General features: G+C 41.1%; 1 protein-coding gene across 1 annotated transcript; it reads left to right on the top strand.

The window, feature by feature from the left end:
* The first annotated feature begins 14,078 nt into the window (after positions 1 to 14,078).
* LOC105936396 (ERBB receptor feedback inhibitor 1) lies at positions 14,079 to 27,519 on the top strand. The gene is made up of 4 exons (XM_012877226.3): positions 14,079 to 14,364; positions 21,491 to 21,646; positions 22,712 to 22,794; positions 23,918 to 27,519. The coding sequence occupies exons 2-4, from the start codon at positions 21,603 to 21,605 to the stop codon at positions 24,910 to 24,912; spliced, it is 1,122 nt and encodes a 373-aa protein (XP_012732680.2). The 5' UTR covers positions 14,079 to 14,364; positions 21,491 to 21,602; the 3' UTR covers positions 24,913 to 27,519.
* Positions 27,520 to 27,652: the final 133 nt, after the last annotated feature.

Here is a 27,652-nt window from a genome sequence, read left to right as displayed (position 1 = left end):
TGTATTTATTTTTTTTAATAAGGTTTGTTCTGAGGGAAAGGTAAAGACACCCTATCCTTCAAATACACTTTAGCATTGATAGTGTCACAGAGACACTGCTGGTACAAGTCTCTAACATCGGCATGAAGAAAGTTTGTCCCATTCCTCCATTTCAGCTCTGAAAAGTCTGATGAGTTTCTCGCATGTACAGCCTGTTTCAAATCTTTGTCATGTTGCATGGTCCAATTTGTCTCAACCCTAAAATTATTTGCAGATAGTTTCACACATTCCTCAAAGCAACCAGTAAAACTTTATAGAACTCACCGTGGAGTTTATGATGGCGTTCTGGTCAGCAGACAACGACATCCCTATACCAGGTAATTTTTCTGGAATGCTGGGTTTGTTTTATGTCAAACATGTCCTCTGCTATGGTGTCCAAAATAATTAACTTTAGTCTCATCTAGCCAAAGAAAATTAGTCCAGAAGTCAAGGTTGTTGTCTACATTGTGCCTAGCCTCTGTTTGACCATCGTGTTTTTCTCAGAGACCAAAGGTTTCCTCCTTACACGCCTCCTGTGAAAGTTCAGGTGGTGCAGTCTCCATAGGATTGTACAGACATCTGCTTTCATATTAACAGTAGAGATCTACTGTCGGTCTACTTATGATTATTTACATTTACATTCTCCCTCTTGGCAATATCTTCAGGAAATTCAACATTAATTTTCACTGTTATGCTGATGACACCCAGCTCTATCTTTCCTGTAAACCAAACTCTTCACTCCCACCTCCTTCATTAATCTCCTGCTTAACCGAAATAAAATCCTGGTTCACCTCCAACTTTCTTAAATTGAATAATGACAAGACAGAAATCCTCCTTGTGGGAACCAAATCTACATTATCCAAAGTTGTTGATAATGTAATCCAAAGTTTCTCCCTTTCATTTGACAACTCCGTAATCTCCCCCTCACCTCAGGTCAAGAGTCTGGGTGTCATCCTTGATAGTACCTTGTCCTTCTCCTCTCACATTAACAACCTTATTCACTCTGCTTACTTTTACTTACGCAATATCAATCGTCTTCGCCCCCCTCTCTCCCCTGGTTCCACCTGCACTCTTGTTCATAGTCTGGTCACTTCCCGCATTGATTACTGTAATTCTCTTCTTTTCGGTCTTCCTCAAAAATCCATTCACAAGCTTCAGGGAGTGCAAAACTCAGCAGCTCACATTATTTCCAGAACCTCCTCTTTCCATCACATCACCCCAGTCCTGCAGCAGCTCCACTGGCTACCTGTGAAGCTCAGAATTCAGTTCAAAATCCTCCTACTTACTTTTAAAGTTATTCACAATCTCTCCCCTTCACATCTCTCTGATTTACTTCAAATTTTAACTCCCTCTCGCATACTTAGATCTTCTTCTACCACTCACCTCGTTGTTCCTTCCACCCATCTTAGCACCATGGGGAGCAGAGCTTTTTCTCAGTCTGCACCCACACTCTCCCCTGACATCTGCAATACCAACGCTTTACCCTTGTTTAAATCAAAACCCACATGTTCAAGACTGCCTTTTCATTATGATTTTCTGTTACTTTCCTGTGTGTGGTTTGTGTTGTTTCTTTTAATTATGACGATGTTGCTTTTACCACTTATTGTTTTTACCTGTACAGTGTCCTTGAGCGTTTTCAAAGGCACTTGAAATAAAATGTATAATTATTATTATCATCATTATTTAGGTTGCCTTTGAAAATTCTCAGTTATCCGGTTCATAGCAGCAGCAAACGGCTTAAATCGGAGGATACTTGACTTTTGCTCCGTTTTTCTGAAAACCCTTTGACACATATCCAGCAGTTCTGGCATTCACACTTGAGAAACCTGTAGAGTGCTGCTGTTTTAAGCACATGGAGGCCCATCCTCCTAAGACGCATTCCAAGTCAGGTGCAAATCAACGATCCACCCGCCACTGTCCTGGGTTGATAGAAGCTATTGCTTGGTGGGAGTGGAGTACTTGGTCACCTGAGGCATGATGAAACTGCTGAAGTAATCTCTTTGGAATGAGTTGGAGGACCGACCAGTAGACACTGTTGAGGTGGTCTTCCCCCTCTATACCGTGCTGACTTTTCTCTTTTGATGGCAAGAGGGGTGAAAGAAGCTCCCATCAAGCAATAGCTTCCAACAACCTAGGACAGTGACGGGTGGGTCATTGTTGATTTGCATCTGACTTGGAATGCGTCTTAGGAGGATGGGCCTCCATGTGCTTAAAACAGCAGCACTCCCACTACAGAACTGACAAAGATTCTTGAATAGGTGTCGAAACGTTTTGAGAAAAACTGAGTGAAAGTCCAGTTTAAGCCTGTTTGCTGCAATTATCTAGGTTGTTCTTTAGACTTATTTTAGCCTGTTTTGCTCTTAAGAAGGTTCTTCAGTTATACTATAAGGATCCTGTTGATCAGGGGTGTCCAAACTTTTCGGTATTTGTGGCAAAATTGTCAAGGCAAGGCAAGGCAAATTTATTTATATAGCACAATTCAGTACACAGACAATGCAAAGTGCTTTACATGATTAAAATACAGGAAATAAAGCAGAAAAAAGCAAGTAGGAAAAAGCAGTTGGATTATATAAAAAAAGTCAAGTCAAAAGTTCTCAAAGGCCAAAAAATGTATAAAGTCTATAAAAAAAACAATTTTGTGAATATATTTTCCTGCTCTACAAAATATGAGCATTTTAATCATCTGAAGGAAAGGGATGTGTAAATCACTGTAGATCCAAAGTTAAAAATGGGTTTTGCTTATTTGCTGTATTAAAATAAGTTCTTATAAAATAAGAACTCAGGTTTTCAACCCAGAGTGTTCTTTAAAGTTTGAGATATTTTCTTTAATGTGCTCCTAATCATTTAAGTGAAAGTGAACAACGGCATGGTAAGATCAAAAGATCTGTCTGAGACCGTCAGAAAGAATAGAGTAGGAGATTTGAGAGTATGTATGGAGTTATAATGGATTAAAAAAAAAAGATCTTACAGGGGTTTGAACAGATCATGTCCTCTATATGAGAAAACAGACCACAGGTGGAGGGAGGAAACTTAAAACAACTGCAAAGCAGAGAAGGTTCCAGCACTGCAAAAAGGGAACTAAAAGTAAGTAAAGTTTTCTTGAAATGCGTGTGTGTCTTTGATTTGAGCAGGCAGGTTTAAATGATCTGCCAATGGAATAAGATTTTTCTGCTTAAAACAGGAACAACTTAACTCTCGTTTTATTTCAAGAGCAGTCTATCTAATTATCTTATTTTAGGGGTCCAAATACTCATACCATTGGCAGATAATTTTATTAACCTGCTCAAATTAAGGGAAAATACACAGATTTCAAAAAATTGTTTATGCTGTTTACGTTGATGCTGCAACATAAACTGCTCAGCTGCATTTCTTTTGTATCCAGCTGCCAATGTTGTTTCACACTACAATATAATATTGTTGTATTTAGTGTTTGCTCTAAATACTTTTTCAGACATGGTGAAGATATCTGAGCCACCTACAATCAGTAGTATTAAAAGTGACGTTTGTTGATCTTCTCTGAGTAGTCGCTGAGGTTACGCTTTAACACTAGATGTCACTATTGCGCTTTACATGGTTGAAGTCAAGCTGAAATACATGCTCAGGTTGACCTTGATTACTGGAACATCTTAAAATTATGTGAAGTATCATATGTGTCACATTAAAAAGTCTGAAAAGAACAGTTCTATATAAAACAGAGGAGGGACAGAAATGCAGGCGATCTGTTTTAATGCAGCATATATTTAATTACATACCTAACTGCTCACTGCAGGGAACACACGGCTTTCTGATCCTTACATCAGTACCAAGTAAATTAGTTTCTGATCTGTGGCTAATTTATTTTTCTTGTTAATGTGTATAATCAACTTCTTTAGGATTAAATGTACCCTTTTCTGCTTAATGTTCTGGTTGATGTACTCAGTGTGTTTACTGTAAAGTCCCTGCTAACATTTTCGCACCTCCTGCACTTTTATCTTTTTTTTTCCATGTTGCAATCACCAACTGAAGCTCTATAGGATAGACCAACACAACATTGCATATAATTGCCAAGCAGGAACATGTGGCTTAAAAACTTTTGGTAGCCTGCAAATGAAAAAACTTTGAAAAGTTTGGCACACACAAGTATCCAACCCCTTTTAAATTATGACCGCAAAATAAATTCCACTGCAATTAATTTCCGTAGGGAATAACAGCAGGGTAAGTTTTTTTTTTAAAACATTTCAAACTTTAAACATCTGACTGATCAAGGTTCTTCTGATAATCCAAACAGTCTTAAAATGGATGTAACATGGCACAAGTGGAAACCTACAACCTCCTCAGGTTCACTTACATTGCCTGCAGACAGCTAGCAAATATAACAGACGGTGCTCATTTGGTCAGATGAAATCAAAATGTAACTTTTTTGTTTTTCTTGATTACATAATCCAGCATATGCTGAAATCATAAAGCCATGGGGATACATTTGTTCAGCAGGGACAGGCATGTGGGTCAGAGTTTAAAAGAGGGATAAAACTAAATTCAGCCCTGGTAACGGAACCTGTCAGAGGCTACAAAACACTCGAGATTAGGATGGAGGCTCCTCTTCCATCAGAACCAAATCATACAGCCACAGAAACAATGGGGTGGTTTAGATGAAAGAATATTGATGTGTTCAAATGACCCAGTCAAAGTCCAGATCTAAATTCAATCAGGAATTTGTAACAAAATGAAAGTGGCTTTTACAGATGCTCTGAGTTCAATCTTGAACTATTTTGGAGAGGGAGCAGAAATGTCTACCTTTAGTTTCTTAGTCGTCGTCCCCCAAAGGGTTTGCAGCTGTAGTTTCAGCAAATGATAGTTCGACACCTAAATACATATATACACATTTCAGATTTAGATTTCTTCAAAATTATGAAGCCATGTGTCCATTTCATTGAACTTCACAGCTGTGTTCTAAAAACTATGAAAGATGAAAACTTTTGAGAAGCATTATTAATTTTGCAAGACACTCTAAGGGTTGTAGAGATATAAAATTTACGGATTAATGCTGCATGATTTCCCCGAGAATGCAGGTAGCTGTGCATTTAGTCTTCAGGTCACTGATATTCCCCTGAGTTAATACCCTGTCTGAACCATGATATATTCCCTATCAGCTTTAGCTCAGAGTGGCAGTTCTCCCAAAACCTCCATCTTTTTAGATCGTGTTCAGTCCACAATTTCAGCTGTGATTCAGTTCAATCTTGTATAAGAACTGTTCTTTATAATCGCTACCCAGCACTATTTTTTTTTCCTACAACAAAATATGATTTCAGAGTAAAGTTGATTTAAATAGCCAGACCTTTTAGAGCAAAGATTTTACATTTATTGTCCTCACCTCCCCTCTCACTCCCAATCAGCACCTTACTCAAGGATTTTTGTTCTTAGTTTGAGATCATAACTGACAGCTGTATTATAAAAAAAAAAAAAAAATACACAGAATTAGATAGGTGTCAGTTTCTGGGGCCAAAGAAAACATTAAAACGCTGATTTTAAAGCAATTTTTTTAATATACACAAACCCTGTGCAGTCCTGTCTAGTCTGGAAAGGGTTACAAAGCCATTTTTAAGGCTCTAAGGACTCACACTGAGAGTGATTACTGACAAACCGAGAAAACACAAAACAATGCTGAACCAATGTTTTTAAGCAGTAGATGTTTTAAATAAATTTTTTTTCATAATGTCTTCCAAAAGCAATTGCGCTAGAATTGATGATCTGTATCATTTATCTTTTTCTAATCAAAGTGTGATGTTGTTTAGCATTAATTTAGCCTCTGCAGTCATTAATGCTTTGATCTCACCTAAGGCCTGAACCTACTAGGTTCAGGTAAACCAGGAGAAAATGAATAAGAAGTCACATTTTTGCTGTCTTGCTGTATGTGCAAACGTATGTTTTAAATTGGTATGTCTTTGCCAAGTGTTCAAGTGGCTGGAACCAATCCAATATTTACAATCTGATCAAATCTGTATAATCTGAATGAATTTGACTTTGGAAAGTGACTTGAGGTGACATGTATCGTGAATTGGCGCTATATAAATAAAATGGAATCAAATTTTCAGTTTTGTTACAAGTGATCTCAGTAGAAAATGGAGGACAAATGTTCACACGAGAACCTTACAGTTCAGTGAACATTGCTGCCATGTTGTAATTCCCCAAAGGGTGTTCGCTGACGGTCCCAGCTAGCGTTCAGACCGTGGATTCCACTCAGCGCCTCCCTCCTGTCTGGTAAAATGCCTCGTCTGAGCTGGCCTTTCACAGACAACGGTCTCTGAATGTAAAATTGTGCTGCAGGTTGATGTTTAATGCTAGCTGAGGTATTAAAACTGGCTAAACACAGCAGACAATTTCAAAAGATGAACCGAATCCTGCTCTTATTGAACATGCGGGACTCTTTGGCCGTCTTTGAATGAGCAAAATGTGCAAAATCCTTTTTAGCTTTGGGATTTACAACAAAATATCTGTTTAGTCAAATTATGACATGCTCATATTTTGCATAGCATGTAAAGGTAAAAAAATATATAGTTTTGTATGTTTTGGCCCTCAACTACCTTTTTTAAATTACTTATTTGACAATTTTGACAACTTGCCAAAAGGTTTGGACACCTGCTCAAATGGAACCCATTAAAAAAAAGTTGAAATGAGGATTTCCCTGCTTAATCCCTCATCCTATCTTCTTGGGTAACTATGAATTCTTTAATGGTTCACAGATGAGCAACAGCTAATTTAGCGCGCGGCAGTGTCAGTATCGTCATCAAATACAGTGTAATCTACTCTGCAAATACTCTTAACAACCTAGTGATTCATACCCCTGATACGAGCGTTTCCTCCAATCGTCTTAATCAGATGGAATAGCTTCCCAGATTACCAGGACGTCACATTGCATTATGGAGGGAGGTGGCCTTAATTACCCTGTGAGCATCATAATGTCAACAGCAGCGTACCATTCCTGGACCTTTGCAACACATGCAGGATGACTAATCCCATATTGTATCCCACAGCCCACACTTTGTGGAGGGATTATGATTTACCGAAGATTGTATTGTCCCACGTTTTAACTTTGGAAAGAAGGGCGTGTAGAGAAACATGACGAAACGGTTGAATCAGAAAAAAAAACTTTGACCCGCCGCCAGGACGGGATTACGGCGGTGATTCAAGCTGGCACGCCTTTCAAGCAGAGCGTTATTTTCGATTTGCCCGAGAGTCAGAGATCTCAGGAGCAAACCGGAAGGCCACATTTCTGACTCACATTTGAGATTTTTCTCTGAGATCGCTACTGATCCTGTTAAAAGGCTTCCATTTTCAGCAGGTTACACACACACACACCGGCTAAAGACATAGTCCAGGAGGCGAGTTTGCCAACTGAGTCAGCAGCTGCATTTTTCAGTGACTCAACCCATCCACCACTGAGCCCTTTCGTTTCCCCGCGCCCTGCCCTCGGCCCTCCTTCTCACACAGGCATGCCAATAATATGTTTAACACAAGCTCTAACCTCACTTACATCATCGCTTCCTCCTACTTTGGGGACGACTCCAAGTGCGCAAAGGCAGAAGGCGAAGGCTTTCCAGGTAGGAATTTCACCTCGGCGAACAAGCGTTATTGAATGATCACTGCGTCTTTCACTGCTGCTTTTTGTTTTTTGCCTGAAGCAACATACCCCCCCCCCCCCCCACCACCCATTGATGAAAAAGACTGATGACATGTTGTGACAAACGAGGTGGTGATTTATCTGCGGTGCTGCTTATCCTATAATCTTCTAAGCAAGTTTGCTTCATGAAACAGTCCCGTTGCCAGGAGGAGAGCCATCTCTCTCTCCTCTGGCTCCTTCCAGACTCCCATTTCCACTCCAGGTTGCTTTCAGAACGTCACAGTCCCTCTGCACGGGTAAACCTTAAAACATGGAGCAGTCTGGCTTCTTGAGTCTGTGTGACTCAACAGGAAACGATGGAGCTGGAGTAAGGGGTGGGAGAGACGGAAAGGGAAGAGGGAGAAGGAGTGAAGACAAATAAAGGAAGATCGGCCGTGTCATGCTTCAAGAGTCCAGGCTTGGAGTGCGTGGAGAGACCGGCTATGTCCTTTTTCTCGAGGAATCGGGCCTCATCCTGTACCGTTACCCGTTAAATCATCACACTGTAGACAAACATCCTGCTTTCCTTAAGGAGACATCGCGTGCCTTCAAAACAACTCAGCCGTCTGGGCATGATGTCAAAGCTGCAGATTTTTCAAATATGGACCTTTTTACCCATTCCTTGCATTTTGACTGAAACCAGTTTAAAACACTACCCAGTGACCTTAGATTTATCAGGGCCATAAAAAAATACTTCATTCAGACAAAGTGCTGAATGGCTGAAAAAGTCAGAATTAAGTCTGGATTCATTTTCTTGGACTGTGAAAAGGATTTTTTATGTCCCATTTAGTGACAATCAGACTTCAGATGCGTTCAATGTGTTTTAACAGGATTTAATGTGACAGAGCAACACCTAGGAGCACATGACCGAAGCAGGTGTAGCAACATAAAGGGTTTTCAGAAAAACTGTCCACTTACATATTTGTATTTTCACATGCATTAAAGATCGGAGTAGAGTGTTCTGCAGAACTGCAAAACATCACATACATTTACAGCTGGAAGTCTTGTTTTGCTACCAGCTTTGCACATCTGGAAAATTATTATTTTTTCCCCCCCAAAATCCGGTTTGTAAAACAGCTCAGCCTGAGTCAGACTGCTTGGTGAGGGTCAGTGGACATCACTATTAAAGTCTGGCCACAGACTGTCAGCTGAATTCGGGCATGGGCTTTGACTAGGCCCTCCTATCATCAGAATGGGCTTGTGCTTACGTCGCAGCTCTGGCTGTCTGATGCTACGGCGCCAGTGGAAGGTGAACCTCGGCCCCAGTCTCCAGTCGGCTTTCTTCTAGGTCTGCCCTTTTTGTTATCTCCGTCCATCTTCCCGTCAGCTCTGACCAGCTTCTCTGTGCCCGCTGGAGAAAGCTGTCCCCGCAGCATGACGCGGCCACCACCCTTTTCTCCCACCAGCCGTGCTGTTTTCAGGCTGTTTTCCACCACACAGAGCTTTGCATGTTGGCCAGAAAGTTTAATGCTGGTAATTTAACACCTTTACCAGGCTGTTAATAGTTTTGTTTGTCTTTCATCTATTGAAATCGTCCCTGGTGTGAGACAATAGAAAAAAATTAATTAAATTAAAGACCAAAGGATTTACTGTTGCCTTCGTTCAGTCCTTCATCAGTTTGCTTGTACCGTGTGAAACAAGTGTTGTTGTTTTTTTATTCCTACGTTTATTAATGCGCGTCTGTCTTCGTATTCCACTTCACGATTTTTTTTTTTTAATGCAGCGTAACTTCTTTTCTTGGGTACCAAAGCTTGCCGAACTGTCCAGCAGTGAAGCTGAAGCCTAGCATCATTCGTCAGCCCCCCCCCCCCCCCCACCCGCCTCTTCTTCCCGACAGCTGGCGGTTCTCCAATAACTGAGCTGTCTGCTCACAGAAAGAGGTCAAAGGTCGGGGTCTGAAACCCACTCAGACATCTGAGGAGCCCGCTTTTTCTTCCTGCCTCCTCCTCCTCCTCCAGCTTGTCAAACCCCGGCCTTGTAACAATCAGACTGTGACGAGAACAGGCGAAGGGGAGGGAGCGTGCTTCGCGTCAGCCGTGATAATTCAGAACATTTAATCCTGGGTGTTTCACTGAAGGTGAGAAACGGGAACGGAGCGGGTCGTGCTGCCGAAAGGAAGTGGTGGGTGGTAAACGAAGAGCAGCAGCTGATTAGATCCCGGGGTTTCATCAGAATTTCTGGCCCGAGATTTCGCGATTGCGTGCGTAAGCGCTTACACGTCTACTCAATGGAAAGGAATTTTAACGCATTCAACCTGCAGCTGTTGTAAATCAGACGTTTTTATCATGTTTTTTTGCACATCCGGGTGTCTCCTGAACAAGGCTGTCCCCGCTGTGGTCGCAGCAGGCCGCTAGCACGACGTCAGGATGGAAAAAAAAAAGGAATGTGAAACTCAAACAGAGGGACAGGTTGGCTGCGGCTTTGAAGGCAGCGTGTCGTTCCTGCAGTCCGTGGTGCTGCTTCTAATTGCTATCACATGTTTGTGCACAGCTGGTTCCTCCATAAGAGAATTCCCTGTGTCACCATGTCGGCAGATCCACCTACACGGATGTATTTACCATAGAAAACACATGTTAACACCTCCTTCCCTCGTCTCCCGTTCCAGCTCCAGACATTGTTTAATGAGTGCTGGCCGCACAGTTAGTTTCTAGCCAGATGAAAAAAGTCTTTCTCGCTGGGAAATCCTATAGCTTATGATTTATGTTATTTAAAAAAATAAAAGGTTCCTCGATATCTTCAGTCAAAGTAGCCTTTCACAGAAAAAAACAAGTGCGGAGGTGGGAGGTGCTACAGATGTGGAAGGTGGGCTTCTTACGGCCCTGACAGCTGTGAGAGACAGAGGTCTGTGAGAGCAGGAAATGATTTGACCTCTGACCTCTGCTCCGGGAGACCGGCCCACCCCGACAACGACTCCCACAGCTTTGAGAATCCAAGGTCGCCGCAAAACGTGCGCACGGAGGAGCCCAGGAGGCCCCCGGTCAGTGTGGAAAACACTTTAAATCGCCTCCATGTGATGAAATTCAACAATAACTGGGCAGATCTTTAAAGGATAAATGTTTTTTTTTTCCTAAATTCAAGAAGGCAAAACATCCGGAGAGCCGTACAAAAGTCGACGGGTCAGGGAGAAAGTTGTGAAGGAGTGTAAAGCAGGGTTGGGTTAGGAAAGGAGATGCTGCCCGGCTTTGCAAAAATTCACGCAGAACTGATATGCGGGGCAAGAAGAAAACCACTGGTGAACAAAATCCATGAGAACTTCCATTTGTGATTGGGTGAGCAGAAACCAGCACTGAACCTTCGCTCTTAACGCCAAACATATGCAAACGTGGACAGACGTTCTCTGACCTGAGTTTGAGCTATTTTGCAAAGAGGAGTCAGCGCAGACACACCTCAAAGGCCTTGCGGTGAAATGTGATGTTTGCCACACTTCTCAGGTTTTTATCCATAAAAGGAGTCCTTTATCCTCCACTTCACACTTCATGCTCTCTTTTGTGTTGCTATACACCCCATCAATAAAATAACAAAATCCCAAAAAAACAAGCTGATGTTTGTGTTTCTAATGTGACTGAATGTAGGAAAAGTTCAAGGGGTATCAGTACTTCTGCGTGGCACTGTTGGCTTTGGGGGGCGCCTACGTGAAAACAGGCTGCGGTTTCACCACCGTGTCACACCGAGGTCGAAGGTACAGCCGCGCACTTCATTGCTCAACCCTAAAGTCAACGAAACGGTGGCGTTGCTGGAAAACGTTGAGTCCTCCTTTGAGCAAACAAATGTCCTCGGGGGACAGAAGGTGATTGCAGACCCAGATTTCCTCACAGCATGTGGTGTATTCATTGTGTAGGTTTATGATTTACACTGCAAACACAGCTTTTGGTCCTTAATCCCTATATGACCATATATGGGTGTGTAACTGTGCTGCCGCTCCAATCATGATTGGGGGGGTTTAATTAGCTGTTTCGCCAAAACTTTTATCGGATTGATTCAGCTCTGTAATTTAAAGCGTCTCTGGGCCCGAGGAGTTACTTGTACTGATGATGAGTTGATGTCTGAAGATTGTCTCAGGTCCACATGGGTCCTTTAAAGAAAACAAAAAAATGGACTCACTTTCCTGTTGCTTTCTGGGAAATGGCTCTCTGCATTGTCCTTCAGCTTCTCTCAGCGTGAGCAAAGACAAACACAGACGGTCAGGTAGACTTAAAAGGCTTCAAAAAACAAGCCATCATCTACCATGAGTGGGCCGCCAATCGATTTTTCTTCTCCTGTACAAGCGATGCGCCGGAGCGAGTCCACCCACACGCTCTCTGCCTCCCACCCACGCAGGTCACATCAGAGCTGCTTACGGATGTAAGGCCTCCGCTGGACTCTCATTAAACAACACGAAAGGAATCCGAGGCTTTTCCGACACGTTTTCTTTCTGTTTTGATATTTACCGTAAGGGATTTTTTTGTTAGCAGATTGTTATTTCCACAGACAAGGTTGACGCACACATTTTGTGACATAAAATGGAAATGCAGCAAGTTTTGCACGACTAAGCATATTATTGACAGATATCTTGGTCACAGCACTCACAGAGGCCTGCTGTCACAGTTTAAGTACTAGACTAAGGATGCTGAAAAAGTGAACCGGGGCAGTTGTCCACCTAATCTTAACATTTCATTTCCGTTTAACACATAAAAAAGGTCTTTGTGGGGTCACATTGATTTCTTTCTAGGAAACATTACATAATTGTTTGTTTTGAACCCAACAAACATGTTTTTTTTGTTTTTTTTTTGTCGACTGGAAATAAAATGTCAACACGAAGTGGACAACTACTATGGTTTCCCCTTTTTGATTGTGAAGAAATATAGATATGAAGTGTAAACTGCCTTCCAAAAAAATGGTTCTGATCGAAAGGAGCATATTTGATATCAAAAACTTAAACATGTCTCACTTCAATGAAAATGTGAATTATTCTAAGTGTTTAATGAAACACTAAGAATAATTTAATACATAAATGCTTTAAGACAAAAAAGTATCAAATCTGTATGTTGTGAGGAAGGCGCTTCTTTAAATGCGAATATATTGAAACCTATTTAAAATATGAGTGCAAAGGACCGCTGAGCAAATGTTTCCATGGATGATTTGAGCTGGATTTGATGCGTTTTTACTTAATTTAGCTATTTATCTATTTATTTATTGTGAAAGGTTGGACGTTTTCGTGTTCAGTGAGATTTTTTCCCCTTTAAGGCAGCCAGCCTCCTCTTCGAAGTCGTCAGTCAAGCCAGCCCTCACGTGGCTTTGTAGGTCACGCGAACACCATGAATTACGGTAATAATGACGGAGAATAGTTTTCAAAATAAAAGCAGTATGGCTGACTTTAAGCGACCTTTGATTTTTTATTTTTTTTTACATAAATCAACTTGAGTTAGTGGATATAATTTTTACAGTTTTATGTAATATTTTTATAATTCAGGTCTGCTGGTGATTATGGGAATATATATTTTGTTCACTCTCATTAGCCTCAATAAATACTAAAACAAAATCCTCCCCAGGCGACTATTTTCACTTATAGATAACAGATGAAGGCCCCAGATGTTACTCATCAAAATATATCTACATGACATGGAATTCAAAATTAAAGCCCTTCAAAATCTCTACATTTAGTCACTTTTACCTTAGTTGCTGTCAATGTTGCTACCAAGTCGCTTGTTTTCAGTGGGTAGTTCATAATGAAAGTAGACCTCCTCCAGGTGCTGCTCAACATATTTCAACCACATCTGATGTGGAATTTCGAAACTAAAGCTTTTCAAAATCGCTACATCTAGTCAAGTGAAGAGCTTTCATTTTGAAATTCCACGTCAGATGTGTATTGAAATTTGTTGATCGACATCTGGAGGTTTTCTACTGTCATGCTGAAGTGACAGTATCAACTGAAAACATACAGTTTGGTAGCAACATTGAAAGCAACTTAGGTAAAAGTGATGTTGAGGGGCTTTAATTTTGAAATTTCACTTCAGATGTGGTTAAAATATCTGAAGGAGGTCTACTTTCAACCTGAATTGAAAAGACTCACTGAAAACAAAGAGTTTAGTAGTAACATTGACAGCAACTTGGGTAAAAGTGTCTAGGTGTAGAGATTTTGAAGGGCTTTATTTCTGAAACGAAATCATGTAGATAAACTTTGATGGGTAACATCTTGAGGTTAGTTCTAGTTTATTATTTACTGGGGTTAATGAAATAAACACATTTCCATATTAACCAGCAGACTTGAATAATAAAAATATTACATAAAGCAGCAGAAATTACATCAATTAAGTCTAATCGATATGTAAGAAAGAAAAAAAGGTTCAATACAGGTCAAACATACTGCTTTTACTTTGAAAAGCCTTCTCAGGCGTCCCTACCGTAATTCCTAGTGTTGACGTGACCTTTAAAACCGGCGTGAGGGCTGGCTTGACCGCGGTTAAGGCAGCTATGGGTGGAGTTAGCGTAACGCTCACAGGGTGTTGGGTCGGTTTATAATGGAAAACTGCGTCACTCTGACCGAATCAGTTTCACCTCCCAGCCTTGTTGACAGAGGAAGGATGTTGCACATGGTTCGGCTCTGATGGGACCCCGGCTCACAACCGCGACTCTTTGATCTAGATTTATTTTATTATTTTTTTACGCTCCGGAGCAGCAAAGATCGACCAGGACGCGTTTACGTGATTAACACAGTCCCGGATTTATTTGTGGTAAGAGTTTCTCGTTTTTTTTTACCGAGTGATGAACTGGGTTTTAGAAAATCACTGATAAAAGGCGGGGGGCCAGAAACTGAACAGGCTTGTGTCTGATAACCCGAAAGAACGCGCTGTGTTTTTGAGCTACTCTACGATGGGAGTTGTTTTCCTCACGGGAATTTGATTTAAAAGAAAATTGACCTTTGGTCAAAAATAGCTTTGGATCAGATTAGAGCCTTTATTTAAAACATTAGTCTGGGTTCTGCTCGTGAAACCGGTCCGAAAAGACGACTAATCCTCGTTAGATGATCTTATTTGTCCGCTGGGACTCTCAGCTGTCCTGCTGTCCCGCTACTGGATCGCTGACAGCAACGAAAGGCAGGCCGTTCCCCTCGCATCCGACAGAGGGCGCTGCAGGGGTCAAAGGGTCTTACAGGAATATTTAGAGAAACTTTATGTTTTCACCAAACCATACAAACTATATGTCATTGGCAGGCAAAGTAACTTAATTTTAATGTAGAAGAGAAATGTACATATATTTATTAAAACATTTTATATATTAAAATCTGAAAAGTGTAGTTTTATGTATTCAACTTTTTATCTTTTTAAACCGTGATACCGCCAAAAAAAACAAACAAAAAAAATCCATTTGAACTACTTGGCACAAAAACTCACCAAATGATGTGTGTTCTACCAAAGTTTTAGATGTGTGACAGAGAACGATGGTGAACACACAGCATCCTGCAGAGCAAGGAAGCCAAAAGATAGGTCAGTGTGGAGAAGCTGAAAACAGTGTTAGGTTATAACAAGCTTTGGATATCTCAGTGCTGTGTTAAATCCACCATCTGCATAATAAAATTATGAAAATAGAATGGCACAACTGCCAATGTACCAAGACTTGGCTGTCCACCTGAACTGCCAGGCTGGGTAAGCGACAGAGAAGCGAGGCTGGTGGTGACTCTGGAGGAGCTACAGAGATTCACAGCTCCGTTGGGATCATCCGTCCAGGACAATCTGGGGGACATGTGCGGGTAGCTGCATCATGCTAGGAGGATGCTTTTCTTCGGCCAGAATAGGAAGCTGGTTTAGAAGTGGACGGGGAGATGTACGGAGCTAAGTGCATTGCAACATTGAAAGGAAATATTTTAAAGGCTGCAAAAAATTTACACGTGTCAACAATTTAATTCATATAGTGACAAATAGTTTTAAAAGTATAAAACAAAGCTAAAAACCAGACAAAATATGAATTACTGAAAAGCTCTCTTCTTTGTGGTCCTTCAGTCGTGCTTGTAGTTCACCGAGTGTCGTTTGCTCCGATGGTTTGGTGAAAATCCTCCGGGCTGAGGGGGCAGCGTGTTTAAACGCTCTCTCACCCAGTTCGGTTATACCTCTGGGGACAAATATGGGAGCGCAGTCCAATACCGGGTGCAGGACCTGGTCATAACAGCAGCCCATTAAGGGGGAAGTAGTCCTGGTATACATTCATTCTCAGAGTATGTGTGTCTGCAAACAGGAAGGGAAGGAAGTGTGGCAGCTGCGTACGGATGATTGTGGTGACCACATCTCCCAGCCAGTGATAAAACGTAGAGCACAATGATACAGAGTCCAGTTTCTTTCTGTATGATTAGGTGATGGGCTTGTGGAAATCATGGTTTTAGGTTTTTGGCTCAGACGTTTCCATGTCTGAAATTAGGAAAACCAACAGAGAGCTCCCCACGAGTCAGATTTTCACCTATCCTCATCACTTAAATCCAACATGGCCACCTTTGCACATACCAGTTGGCGCCATCTTCAGCGTAAAACATGTCTATGGGCGACAGTGGCGCAAGAGTTTGGGAGGTCGTCCTGTAACCAGCGGGTGCCTGGTTCAATCCCCCACTCTGACCGTCTCGGTTGTGTCCTTGGGCAAGACACTTCACCGGCGCCTGCTGGTGGCGCCGGTGTGTGGCAGCCTTGCTTCTGTGAGTCTGCCCCAGGGCAGCTATGGCTGCTAATGTAGCTTGGGGTTGTTGGCTTGATAAAGCGCTATACAAGTGCCATTTACCATTTTTATTTGATTTATATTTCACTCAATCTTTCACACAAACACTACCAGTCATCTTTCTTCAGTGGATGTCGTGTTGCAGCGTCAAAAGTACAAAATGCCAAAAACACATTTGTATCATCTAGGGTCGCTACTAGCTGTTAGCCCACTAGCTGTTAGCCCACTAGCTGTTAGCCTACTAGCTGTTAGTCTATTAGCTGTTAGCCTACTAGCTGTTAGCCTACTAGCTGTTAGCCTACTAGCTGTTAGCCTACTAGCTGTTAGCCTTCTAGCTGTTAGCCTACTAGCTGTTAGCCTATTAGCTGTTAGCCTACTAGCTGTTAGCCTACTAGCTGTTAGCCTGGTCGATGATCAATCAGAAAATCCCATTGGCTGGGAAAGTTGGAACCGGAACAAGGTTTTGCATCTACGTGTTAGGCAGGCTAACTCACTGTTGGCCTGTCTCGCTGTTTTTAAAAACACACTCTTATTCCTCGCCCTTTGACCCTGTGTGATTTGACTTAACATCATTGTGTTATTATTATCCTAGTTATTGTGACTGCTTCTTTTTTAATCTTCGCTGTTTTATGTATGTTCATGCTGGGACCTTTTTATTGGTGGTTTTATGGTACAGCACCTTGGATCGCTCTTTGTAAGGTGCTTTATAAATAAAGAGGTGTGCTAAAAGAACTGGGATAACGAAACGGAGCAGGAGTAGTCGCCGGCACTGATCCTGGACAACTGCTGTCCACTACATCAGTTCATTTGCTTTCATTTCAGAAATATTTCATACAAAAACTCTTATACTGAGTGTTGCTTGCACCACAGTTTGAGAACCATAGCTGTAGAATTACGTGTTTTCTGCTAATTAAATCCATTTTTTTGTCATATTTATTGGCCGTAGTTTAATGAAATGTGTTATTAGAAGGGGAAACAGAAGGCCTCTTGTTTCATGGCCTGTTTTGTGTTGCCTACGTGACTTTATGGACTGGATCCTAGGCGTGTCTGGTCTTTCTTTAAATGGTTTACAATGTGTAATCAGGTTCTAGATTTTATTCATCTCCTTTAAAACCCTACTTTAAAACAGTTGGCCGGAGGCGTCTACATGTTTTCCAGGGTAAACCGAAAGTAAAGTTGTGTGATATGTGGCTATAAATGTGGCAGGAGGATAACAATGGCTGGAACTTGAGTAAATATATTAAACATGAGATTTATTTTTCCTTGTGGCTTTAAACCTTTGGCAAACAGGCTGCAGAATGAGCTTTTGTTTTCTTCTTCTTGTGGCTAAAAAACAAAAAAAAACAACCCTTCAAGCTGGTTGGTTAAGATGTCACTGCATACAGATCAACGTAACTATTTGTGAATTTAAAGCCCATAATTTGTGCCAGCACACTTCAGCAATTAGCTCATCCATACCCATCTCTCCAGATAATAGCCTGACCAATGTGAGGCATCAGCCTCCTGCATGACCTAAAATAAACCCTCTCCTGCAACCTGCGGGTCGTCCTTTCCAAGCACGCTGACACACACACACACACACACACACACATTCACCCCGCCGAAGCCGTGTGGCCGCTGGGCTCATGCTTTGGCCGTGCCGGCCCGTCTCCATGGCGTACCTCTCGTCCTAACCTCATGGGAGAGTTCACTTGGATTTTTCAGGCTTGGACGAGTCCGCACCGGGGTGGCACAAAGGCCCATTCATGGCTGAGAGTGCTTCCATTCATGGATGCTGAGTAATGGCCCACAGAATACCTGATTGTTCAGCGCCTTCCACCTTCCGAGGCTCTCGGGTGGAAATGACGCCACGGGCGGGTTGGTTTAGGGATGATTTTAATATTCAAACACACACATGAGCCAATGTTTTGTTTGGATGTGTGTGTGTGTGTGTGTGTGGGGGGGGGGGGGGGCTTATCTTGGCATGCTTTAAATTGTTTGCTTCCCACTTCAGTTTTCAGACATCTCTTATTTGACATGAAAGGAAGCAGGACTGTCCGCTTCAGAGGATGATAAACTAGTTAAGGCGTCTAGATTTTAACGCGATAGGCTCCCCGTTGTTCAGTAAGTGTCGAATCACATTGCTTTAATAATAAGAGGAATTCGATCCAGTCATGGCAACACGGGGGAAAAAAAGATCTGATTGATGGTCCTGGCTGATTTAGGAAAATTTCAGGGTACCTGGACACTTGTTCCTCAACTGATTAGTGAACAGCCAGATGATAGCCGCTGTGCTCAGACTGCATTTTGTGTTTTGATCTCTGCGCTTTCGGGCTGTGTTTGTGATCCGGCATCAGAGGAATGCCGTACAACTAGCCCCTGTTGAGCGGGCGGATGCTGCCGTGTTTCATGGTCAAAGAGAGAGAGAGAGAGAGAGAGAGAGAGAGAGAAAGAGAGAGAGAGGGAGGAAGGAGGGCGAGCAGAGCCGTCTCCCTCCCACATCTGACCCAGAGGTTGCGCAACGGCCCGAGAGTACAAAGAGAAACATACTGTTCAGCAGCTGGGCTGGAGCACACTTCAGTCATTTACTAGAGGCTGTTGTTGTCGGGGTTTTTTTTTTTCTTTTTTTTTTTTCAAATTTGCTTCCACGAAAATTGTGCACAAGTACAGCATGTTTCATGTGTTTGTGCCTGAAAAAATAAGAAGGGGGGTTAGTTTTAAAGCGTCAGCATTTTTTTGTGTATACAGATTTTAAGAGTGTTCCTGTTTCCTCTTAAAGACGACCTGACGAATAAGTTCATCAGGAGCTCTGCAGGTCTTTCAAAGTTTTTTTTTTTTTTTTTTTTTAAGTCCAGCAGCTGATCATTTAAAGGGTTTTGCCACACGTCTGTGAGGTATGATGTACCGAGTGGAGTCGTACGGAGACCAAACAACTTACTCGTCTTTTTTAAGCGCGCCCTGAGCAGTAGTGAAAATAGACTGTGTGTATTTGGTGGCTGTCCAGTTTTGATGTCCAGTATTCATCAAAACTGTCCAGTTTTGATAAATACGTAAATGTGCTGTGCCTGGCTATGGTTTTCATACACGTTGAAACTTTCCTCATTTTGTCTCCTCACAACCACACACTTTACTGTATTTTATCAGGGTTTAGCATGATGCACCAATACAAAGTAGCAGATTATTGTGAAGTGGAAGCAAAAAGCTACAAGGTTGGCTTTTTTTTTATTTATTTTTTTTACATGTAAAGACTGTCAATGTTGGCTGTTTTTCTTTCCAAAACACCTCAGGCTCAGTGGGACTGAATGGAAAGTGTTCATGAGCATCAATTTTCAAACCAACAGGTTATTGTTTCATACACACTGCAAAAATAGAACTACAAAAAATATTTCTCGAAATTAGAGTATTTTTCTTTGATTTGAGCAGGTAAATAAGATTATTTGCCAATGGAATAAGATCTTTACGCTTAAAATAGGAACATTTCATCGCCATCATTTTATTTCAAGTGCAGTATATCTAATTGTCTTATTTTAGGGGTAAAAATACTATTTTTTAAAAAACGGGCAAATAATATTATTTACCCGTTCAAATCAAGGAGAAATACATTCATTTTAAGAAATTTTTTTATCTCTTTTTAGTTCTCTTTTTGCAGTGCATGAATGTGTTTGGATCTAAACTCCACTGTAGCTCTGGCTGGATGCATGCATGTAAACAAGTTTTCTGCCGGGATTCATCTTCCCATCAGCTCTGGCCAGCTTCCTTGTCGCTAAGGAAGAATCCCATCCTCGCAGGTTTTCTTTTTCTTTTTCCTCACTGCAAAACACGGAACTTAAAATAAGTAAATTGTCCTTTAAAATGAGTGTGTTTGTCCTTGATTTGAGCAGGAAAATAAGATGATTTGCCAATGGAATAAGATTTTTGCACTTAAAATAGGAACAACTTATCTCCATCATCTTATTTCAAGTGCAGGATGTCTAATTATCTTATTTTAGGGGTCAAGATACTCATTCCGTTGGCAGAAAATCTTATTTACCTGCTCAAATTAAGGACAAATACACCAACTTTAAGAACATTTTACTTATTTTTAGATCAGTGTTTGCAGTAAATCAGTCTTCCACGTGGTTTCTGTATCCCCTACTTAAAAAAAAAAAAACTGGAATGGGACTTCTTTCTTTCGCTTTCATCGTAGATCAGTGTGTGACTTTCTTCTACGGACAATTGGTCGCGCTGGAATTTAAATACAAATAAGAGACTGCATGTAGTAAAAACTTCAGGTTGTTTGTTGGTGAAAAGAAATTCAAACTGTCTTTTCCTTTCACCATTATTCACTACTTGGTGTTGATCTATCGAATGAAAACCCGTTTAAATTGCATTGAATTTCCTGGTTGTGCTGTGATTAAAAATGTGGGAAAACCTACAAAAGATGTGAAAACATCTGCGAGGCGCTGTATATAACTGAACTGGTGATGCTAACATTGTCTTATCGATTTATGATCCAAACCTTAGTCTTTATTTAGGTTGAATGTGATCAGGCTTTGCAGGCGTCATGTTAAATTGTGTTGGTTTGGATAAACTGTAAAAGAATTACAATATCAACTTAATTGTTGTTGAGTTGAGACGACTCGTCCAACAAAAGTTGTTTTATTTTGAAGTTGAACCAGCGTGATATGTCTTTGAGTGGCTGTTGTTGTGATAAGGACTGGACAGGAAATGAGAATAGCGGCGAAAAGCGTATCAACCAAGGCCTTCGACGGTGACAAGAGATCCGACTTTAAAGAAAAACACGGGCGATTTAAAATGTTTTTCACCACACTGCGTCGTACGCCGTTTCAAATGTTCAGCTTCCTGCCCAGCTATTATTAAATCGCACCGTTTTTACTGCTGCAGAAAGGCTTTATTAATGTATATGAGGCATACGTTCTTCTGTTCCTGCTTCTCCTACAGTATCTAATCAGGTTAGAGGGCCCTTTAATTGCCTGGTGTAGCTGGAGGGGTTGGAAGATTTAACCGTATACCCAGTACATGCAGCTTTATCGTGGGCTTTATCACACCCCTAAATCCTGCTGAAGCCAAAGCAGAGGTAATGCCCATAAGCCACGCATGAAAGAGGGTTTGTTTTCTTTCAGTCCTCGCTGTATAATTTTACCTCGGCAGCTCAAACAGGTCTCTGTGTGTCTTTTACAGCTTGTTGCTGCAGCTGCTGCCTAAAAATGATCCCGCGATGGGTTCGATGAAGCGGACCGGTGCCAGAGCTTTGCATCAAAACCATTCGGACCTGGACTGTTAGAAGCACAACATGGACGGAAATCAAAAGAACTACTGGGGCCAAGACCTGCACAGGTAAACATATGCTTCTTTTTTATTTTTATATATATATATATATATATATATATATATATATATATATATATATATATATATATATATATATATATATATATATATACTGCAAAAACAGAACTAAAAATAGGTAAAATTCCTGTAAATGAGTGCATTTGTTCTTGATTTGAGCAGCTAAATAAGATGATTTGCCAATGGAATGAGATTTTTCCACTTAAAATAGGAACAATTCATCTCCATCATCTTATTTCAAGTGCAGGATGTCTAATTATCTTATTTTAGGGGCAAAGATACTCATTCCATTAGCAGATAATCTTATCTACTGGCTCAAATCAAGGACGAATAGACTAACTTTAAGAACATTTTACTTGTTCTTAGATCCGTTTTTGCAATATATATATATATATATATATATATATATATATATATATATATATATATATATATATATATATATATATAGATATACTGCTCAAAAAAATAAATGGAACACTTAAACAATACAATACTCCAAGATATATGTGTGTGTGTGTATATATATATATATATATATATATATATATATATATATATATATATATATATATATATATATATATATATATATATATATATATATATCTATATATATATATATATATATATATATATATATATATATATATATATATATCTATATATATATAAAAATATGAAAATAAACGTTTCTATATTTATGGGTTAGATCACGTTGTGTTTTGTTTGGAAAATGGCCCCAAAAATCTTTATAAAGGCAGCAGAGCAAAGCTCCTTCACACAGACAACTAATAATCGCTGCTCAAAGCGAATCAGTGGGATCAATTAAAGCGATGTAATATTCACTTAGATGTCTGGTTAAAAGTGTTTACAGATTTCATTTAACCTGTAAAAGAATGAAAAAAGCATGTGGAGCCTATTTGCAGGTGGAGAATGCCCCGTTGTTGTCGTTCAGCATGCAATGACTGATTGACAGCCGGTTACACGTAGGAATCATTCACACGCTGTCACAGCTCTGTGCGGATTTGTCAGCTTTGCTTTGCTTTGCAGGGTGTGCTTCGGCCTGAGCGCCGACATGGACCACGACCTGCAGGAGCTGCAGCAGCAGCAGCAAATGGCCAAGGAGTTTAACTGTGAGTCACGTCTTACTGCTGCGTGTAACTTGTTGTACAGTAACTACATCCCCCTCACACCCACAATTTCAGGAAAAGTAAACAAACTTTATTTTGAGTAATTTTGTATTAAGTGTATGTGTCGATTTTAAATGGGAAAATTTAACACGTGCCTAAATTATTTTTATCTCTGCGTAACATCATATTTATACCCCAAGAATCAGAAAATTGTGGACTGATAATTAGATAAGTTTCTAGATACTCTGAATAATAAAAAAAATAAATAAAGTATAGGTAAACTGTACTTTTTGAGTTTATTTATTTGTACAAAAAAATGCCTAGGTTTTGTTAGGGATATTAAAAAAATAGGGTGAATTATAGCTCAATATAGGATATTTCTCCACATTAAATATAATCAAATGTGGAAATTATAAAAAAAAATGTCAACGTCATTGTTTTGTATTTAATTTAAGGATTTTTACACATCGTCAACCGAGTGAGTAGAGTGGTGTCTCTATCAGTATTTACTTTCTTTTTCAAAAATCATTGGGAATTACTCTTTCTAATTTTACAACCAGTTGAACTATAGATAGATAGATAGATAGATAGATAGATAGATAGATAGATAGATAGATAGATAGCGTCAGAGACTATTTTCTTGGGTTTAACCTTGTTTGTCTAATAAAAAAAGCCTCAGAAGGAGCGGGTGAGTGTGCATCAGGGCGCTGAGCTGCGTATCGCAGCAGGAGGAGTTGAAGCTATCGCTCTTTGGTCACCAGCTGTTCCGGCAGTCTGGGGCATGATGGATGTTTCCACGGAGAAGGTTATGGGAAGCTCGGCTGAGATTGCGGGCCGCCCTGCAGATAATGACGCTTCCTGTGTTAATCAGGGTGTTGTGACTGATGTTTGACGAAGAAGGGGATAGGCTAGGCGGCTGTTTTCACTCTGGTTTCCTGTCCTCTATCTGTGTTCACTGTGACTTGTTTTTTCCATGTTTCTTCCTCTGTGAGTGTTGTTTTTTTTTTTTGTTTTGCTCGCCTCTGCGGGAAACTTCATGTCAGCTAAAACGAGTTCCCAGTTAAAGGGGTAGTTTGGGGGGGAAACTTATTTGGTTTTAATGCTTTGCGTCTCCTTCCCTCCACAGCCGGCATCTCCTTCCCTGCTTTCTACTCGGAGGCTTACCGCCCGGCGTCGGGTCACGCCCTGCGGCCCTGCGAGGGAGACCAGGTGGTCCCTTCCTCCCAGAGAAGAGGCCGTCAGAAAGAGGCCAAACCGCTGCCGCTGCCGCCGCCGCCGCCGCCTGACCCTGAGGACCTTATGTCAGACGAAGCTGCAGACAGCGAGGTTGAGTTTTTCACCAGCGACCGCCAGCGCCTCCTGCCTAAAAGCTGCCCAAAGGCCATAACCAGAGGCAGCGACAAAGACTGCGGTCAGGTTAACAGCGCTTACCGGGGGAGCTCACTGGGGATCAGGCCCGCTGGGAGAGACTCGCTGGCTTTCTCTTGGCCAAGCAGAGAGGACAGACCGCTGGGTGGAGGAGGCAGGATGGCGGCCGATAACTTGCATTACTTTGCTCACGAGAAGAGAGACAACCAGCATGAAATGTCTGCTGTCATGGCTGCCTTTGGAGAAAAACAATCAGAGCAACCCCAATCATCACCCAGAAACCCGTTTTCCTCTTCGGGGCCTCTTTCTCCCCCCATCCCCCCTGAGAAACCTCAAATCCCTCCCCGTATCCCCATCCCGCCCAAACCCTCAGCTCTCTGGAAGCCCGGCAGCCGCAACGACGACGACAAGCCCCCCAAAGTCCCCCCAAGGGTGCCCTTGGTCCCGCCCTGCCCGCCGCGCACCCCGAGCCCCAAAAGCCTCCCCATTTACATCAACGGAGTGATGCCCGTCACTCAGAGCTTCGCTGCTAATCCGAATTATGTGAGTAAGACTTTACAGAGACAGCAGAGCGAAAGGGCGCCGCCCGCCGCCCAGTTCTCGCCCTGCATCGTCCCCATTCTGAAGGACGGCAAGCAGGCCAGCGCCACGCATTACATCCTGCTGCCGCCGGGGCGGCCTGCTCACGCCGAGCCACGGGCGCGGCTCCTCAGCGAGCCCGGCAGGACCGGCTGTGTCTGGCAGAAGAGATAGAAACCTTCCAGTGAATACAGAAACAGTAGCTGACGTTAGGCATGGGCCGGTCACCGTCTCACTTTTAGGTCCAAAAAAATGCAGTTTCTTGATCTTAATAACAAAATTAGGAACATCCTGTGCAGAATATTTGACCTTTTTGCCTTTCTGCTCTTTATAGAGTGACATTAGGAGACCATCAAGATGTCATCAGCTGCTAGCTTAGCCGGGCTGTCTACCTAAATAATTTTTCAGGTTTTAACCGTGAACTGCTAAACTATTAATCACTTAAGCTCAAACAAATCGTGAATGCTGAAACCGACTGCCGATGTGTGCTTGTTGCTTAGCACAGTCTCACAGCTTTTCAGGAATCTGGTCTATGAAAATATCGGAAGTGTCCAAAACTACGAGGAACTTCTTCAAAGCGCAAATTGTGAACTTTGGCACCTTTTTATATAAAGAAGGAAAAAAAACCCAAAGTTTTAGTGTGCTGTTTGGCAGTTTAAACAAACCTGGTTTAAGGAGCACAGGGCCAGTTCCACCTCAGATTTAAGGGCGATATGGCTTTTATTTCTTTTCATTTTCTTTTTTTTTATGTTTATGTGCGTTCAGTCAATAAATCAAAAAAGCAAAATACTGAAAGGCAAAATGTTATGGGCCAAATGAACAATAATTAATCCCATTTAATCTTAAACCAATGTGAAACACATGCATCTACTCAGCATTTTTACATTTTCGTCGAATAAAATTTGACCAAAAAAAATGCAATTTTTGTTATCAGCAGTAACCTTTCTTTTCAGCCAGCTGACTGGCAGTACAAAGCGACCGGTGGGAAAGGGGGCAGCGCCGCATTATTTAATACCCCAGCACTTTCTCTGGTACCTTTTTATTAAAAGGACCAGGAACCGCTGGGACGGTAAAGCAGAACCTCGGCCCATGCCTGACCGGCCCCTCTAACGTGTACACCATACACTGCTGTACTTATGGTATTTTCCTGTCAATCGATTATTTTATCTTTTGGTTTCACTGTGATGTTTTCGACTGAATATCCTACCGGTCAGTATTTTTTTCCAGAGATGTTTTTTTTTCACTGTTCACCCTGCGCCAATAATCTACAGTATTAGAGCGTTTCCCTAGTGGTGGAGGAAAAATACTTACCTCATGTAACAACTCGTCACGACTAAGTACGTCTCAATAAATTACAATATCAGTAATTTCTGTAACTCAATAAGAAGAAAAAAAAGATCTCAGACAGTAGGTAATTATTCCTCACAGTGATGCATTTCTGTTGATTTAGGTGATTCTGGCTTCACAGTTAACAAATACTCAAAATTCGGTTTCTCAGAAAACTTGAATATTACATAAGACCAATAGGTAAAAGATTTTTTTTATATACAGAAGTATCAGCCTACTGAGAAGTACGTCCATGATCTTTCCGGTGTTGCTGCAGTCCACACCTTGTGGGTCTCCCAAAAAATTCAGAAATGGACTTTGCTTCAGAACCCTGTCAAGCCTGCGGGTTTCCCTGCTGCTTCTGCCAACGGACTGTTTCCATCCAGCTCTCTGGAAAAAAAAACAGCTCTACCCTGGTGGCCATAACAAAACATTAATAGATTTAAAACCGCTTTTTTATTGGTCATACATTTACGTTTTCTGAGAAATTGGATCAGTGATTTTGTTAAAAAATGTGAATCTTTTAATGATATTCTACTTTACTGAGATGTACTCGTCCTGCGGTTTTCTGCGTGTAATCACTGAGTCGTGTTTAATCCTAAATTTGTTCTTAATGCCACTAAAACCAGCCTGAATTGATTCAGTTTTTTTTTTTCTTAAGAGAGCGAATGATTTAAAATGTACAAGCTGGGCTTGTTTTTATGACTGATTGCACAAGTTTTTGTAATAGTACTCGAGGGGTCTAGTATATTTATACGTGTGATATTTTGCCAAATCGTTTTAAACATTTAGAGTTATGGTAAATGTGACAGTGAAGGGTTTGCTTTGTAAAACACCCTACGGAGCTAGAGACATCAGCTGATTGGACTCATAGCTTAAAATGTCATGTTTTCAGGTTTGGATTTTGGAAATGGATTTGCTTGTTTCTGATTATTAACCGATTTTTAAGGCGTAACCATCCAACTTGTGTAATTTTGTTGCATTAGTGTCCAACTTGCACATATTATAATGAAAGGTTCACAAACCAGCACCTCAAGACTGATGGGAAATCAAAATGAGGCATCAGCGCTCTTAATTTAATTTTACCATTCCTGCATTTATACGTAGTCTCCTACTTTCCTTTAGCGGTTGAGTTTTTATATATTTTTTTTAAACAAGAGGCCTGTTTAGCTCTAATCAGCTGTCACGTTTATGATAATCATTTGTTCCCATGTGCACACGTAGTGTTAACGTGTTGAAATGTTGAGATTTATTCGACAAAGATCTGTGGATGGAGATGAAATCCCGTTAGGTTTACACTGCTGAGGTTCAGACTCACGTTTACAACCTTTGTTACGCCGACTTCGTGGAAGTCCTTATGAAGGTTCAACATGGATTTAGGCCCTAGAAAGGCTGCAGATTGTAATATTGTTTCATGGTCTATTTAATTAAATAAATAACTTATTCATTGTGTAATTTTGTGTGTGATCTTTCTGCCAGATGCTAATGAAACGGGTGTAAGTGTGACCGAACACGTGAAAATCCTGCACACAGACACCAGAATGCATAATGTTCACATGTAAAGTGACTCATATTGGAGGAGTTTAAC

Source organism: Fundulus heteroclitus, chromosome 1 (assembly GCF_011125445.2).
Source record: "Fundulus heteroclitus isolate FHET01 chromosome 1, MU-UCD_Fhet_4.1, whole genome shotgun sequence".
In the NCBI taxonomy this organism is placed as follows: Eukaryota; Metazoa; Chordata; class Actinopteri; order Cyprinodontiformes; family Fundulidae; genus Fundulus; species Fundulus heteroclitus.
This window is presented reverse-complemented; position numbering and strand designations above follow the sequence as displayed.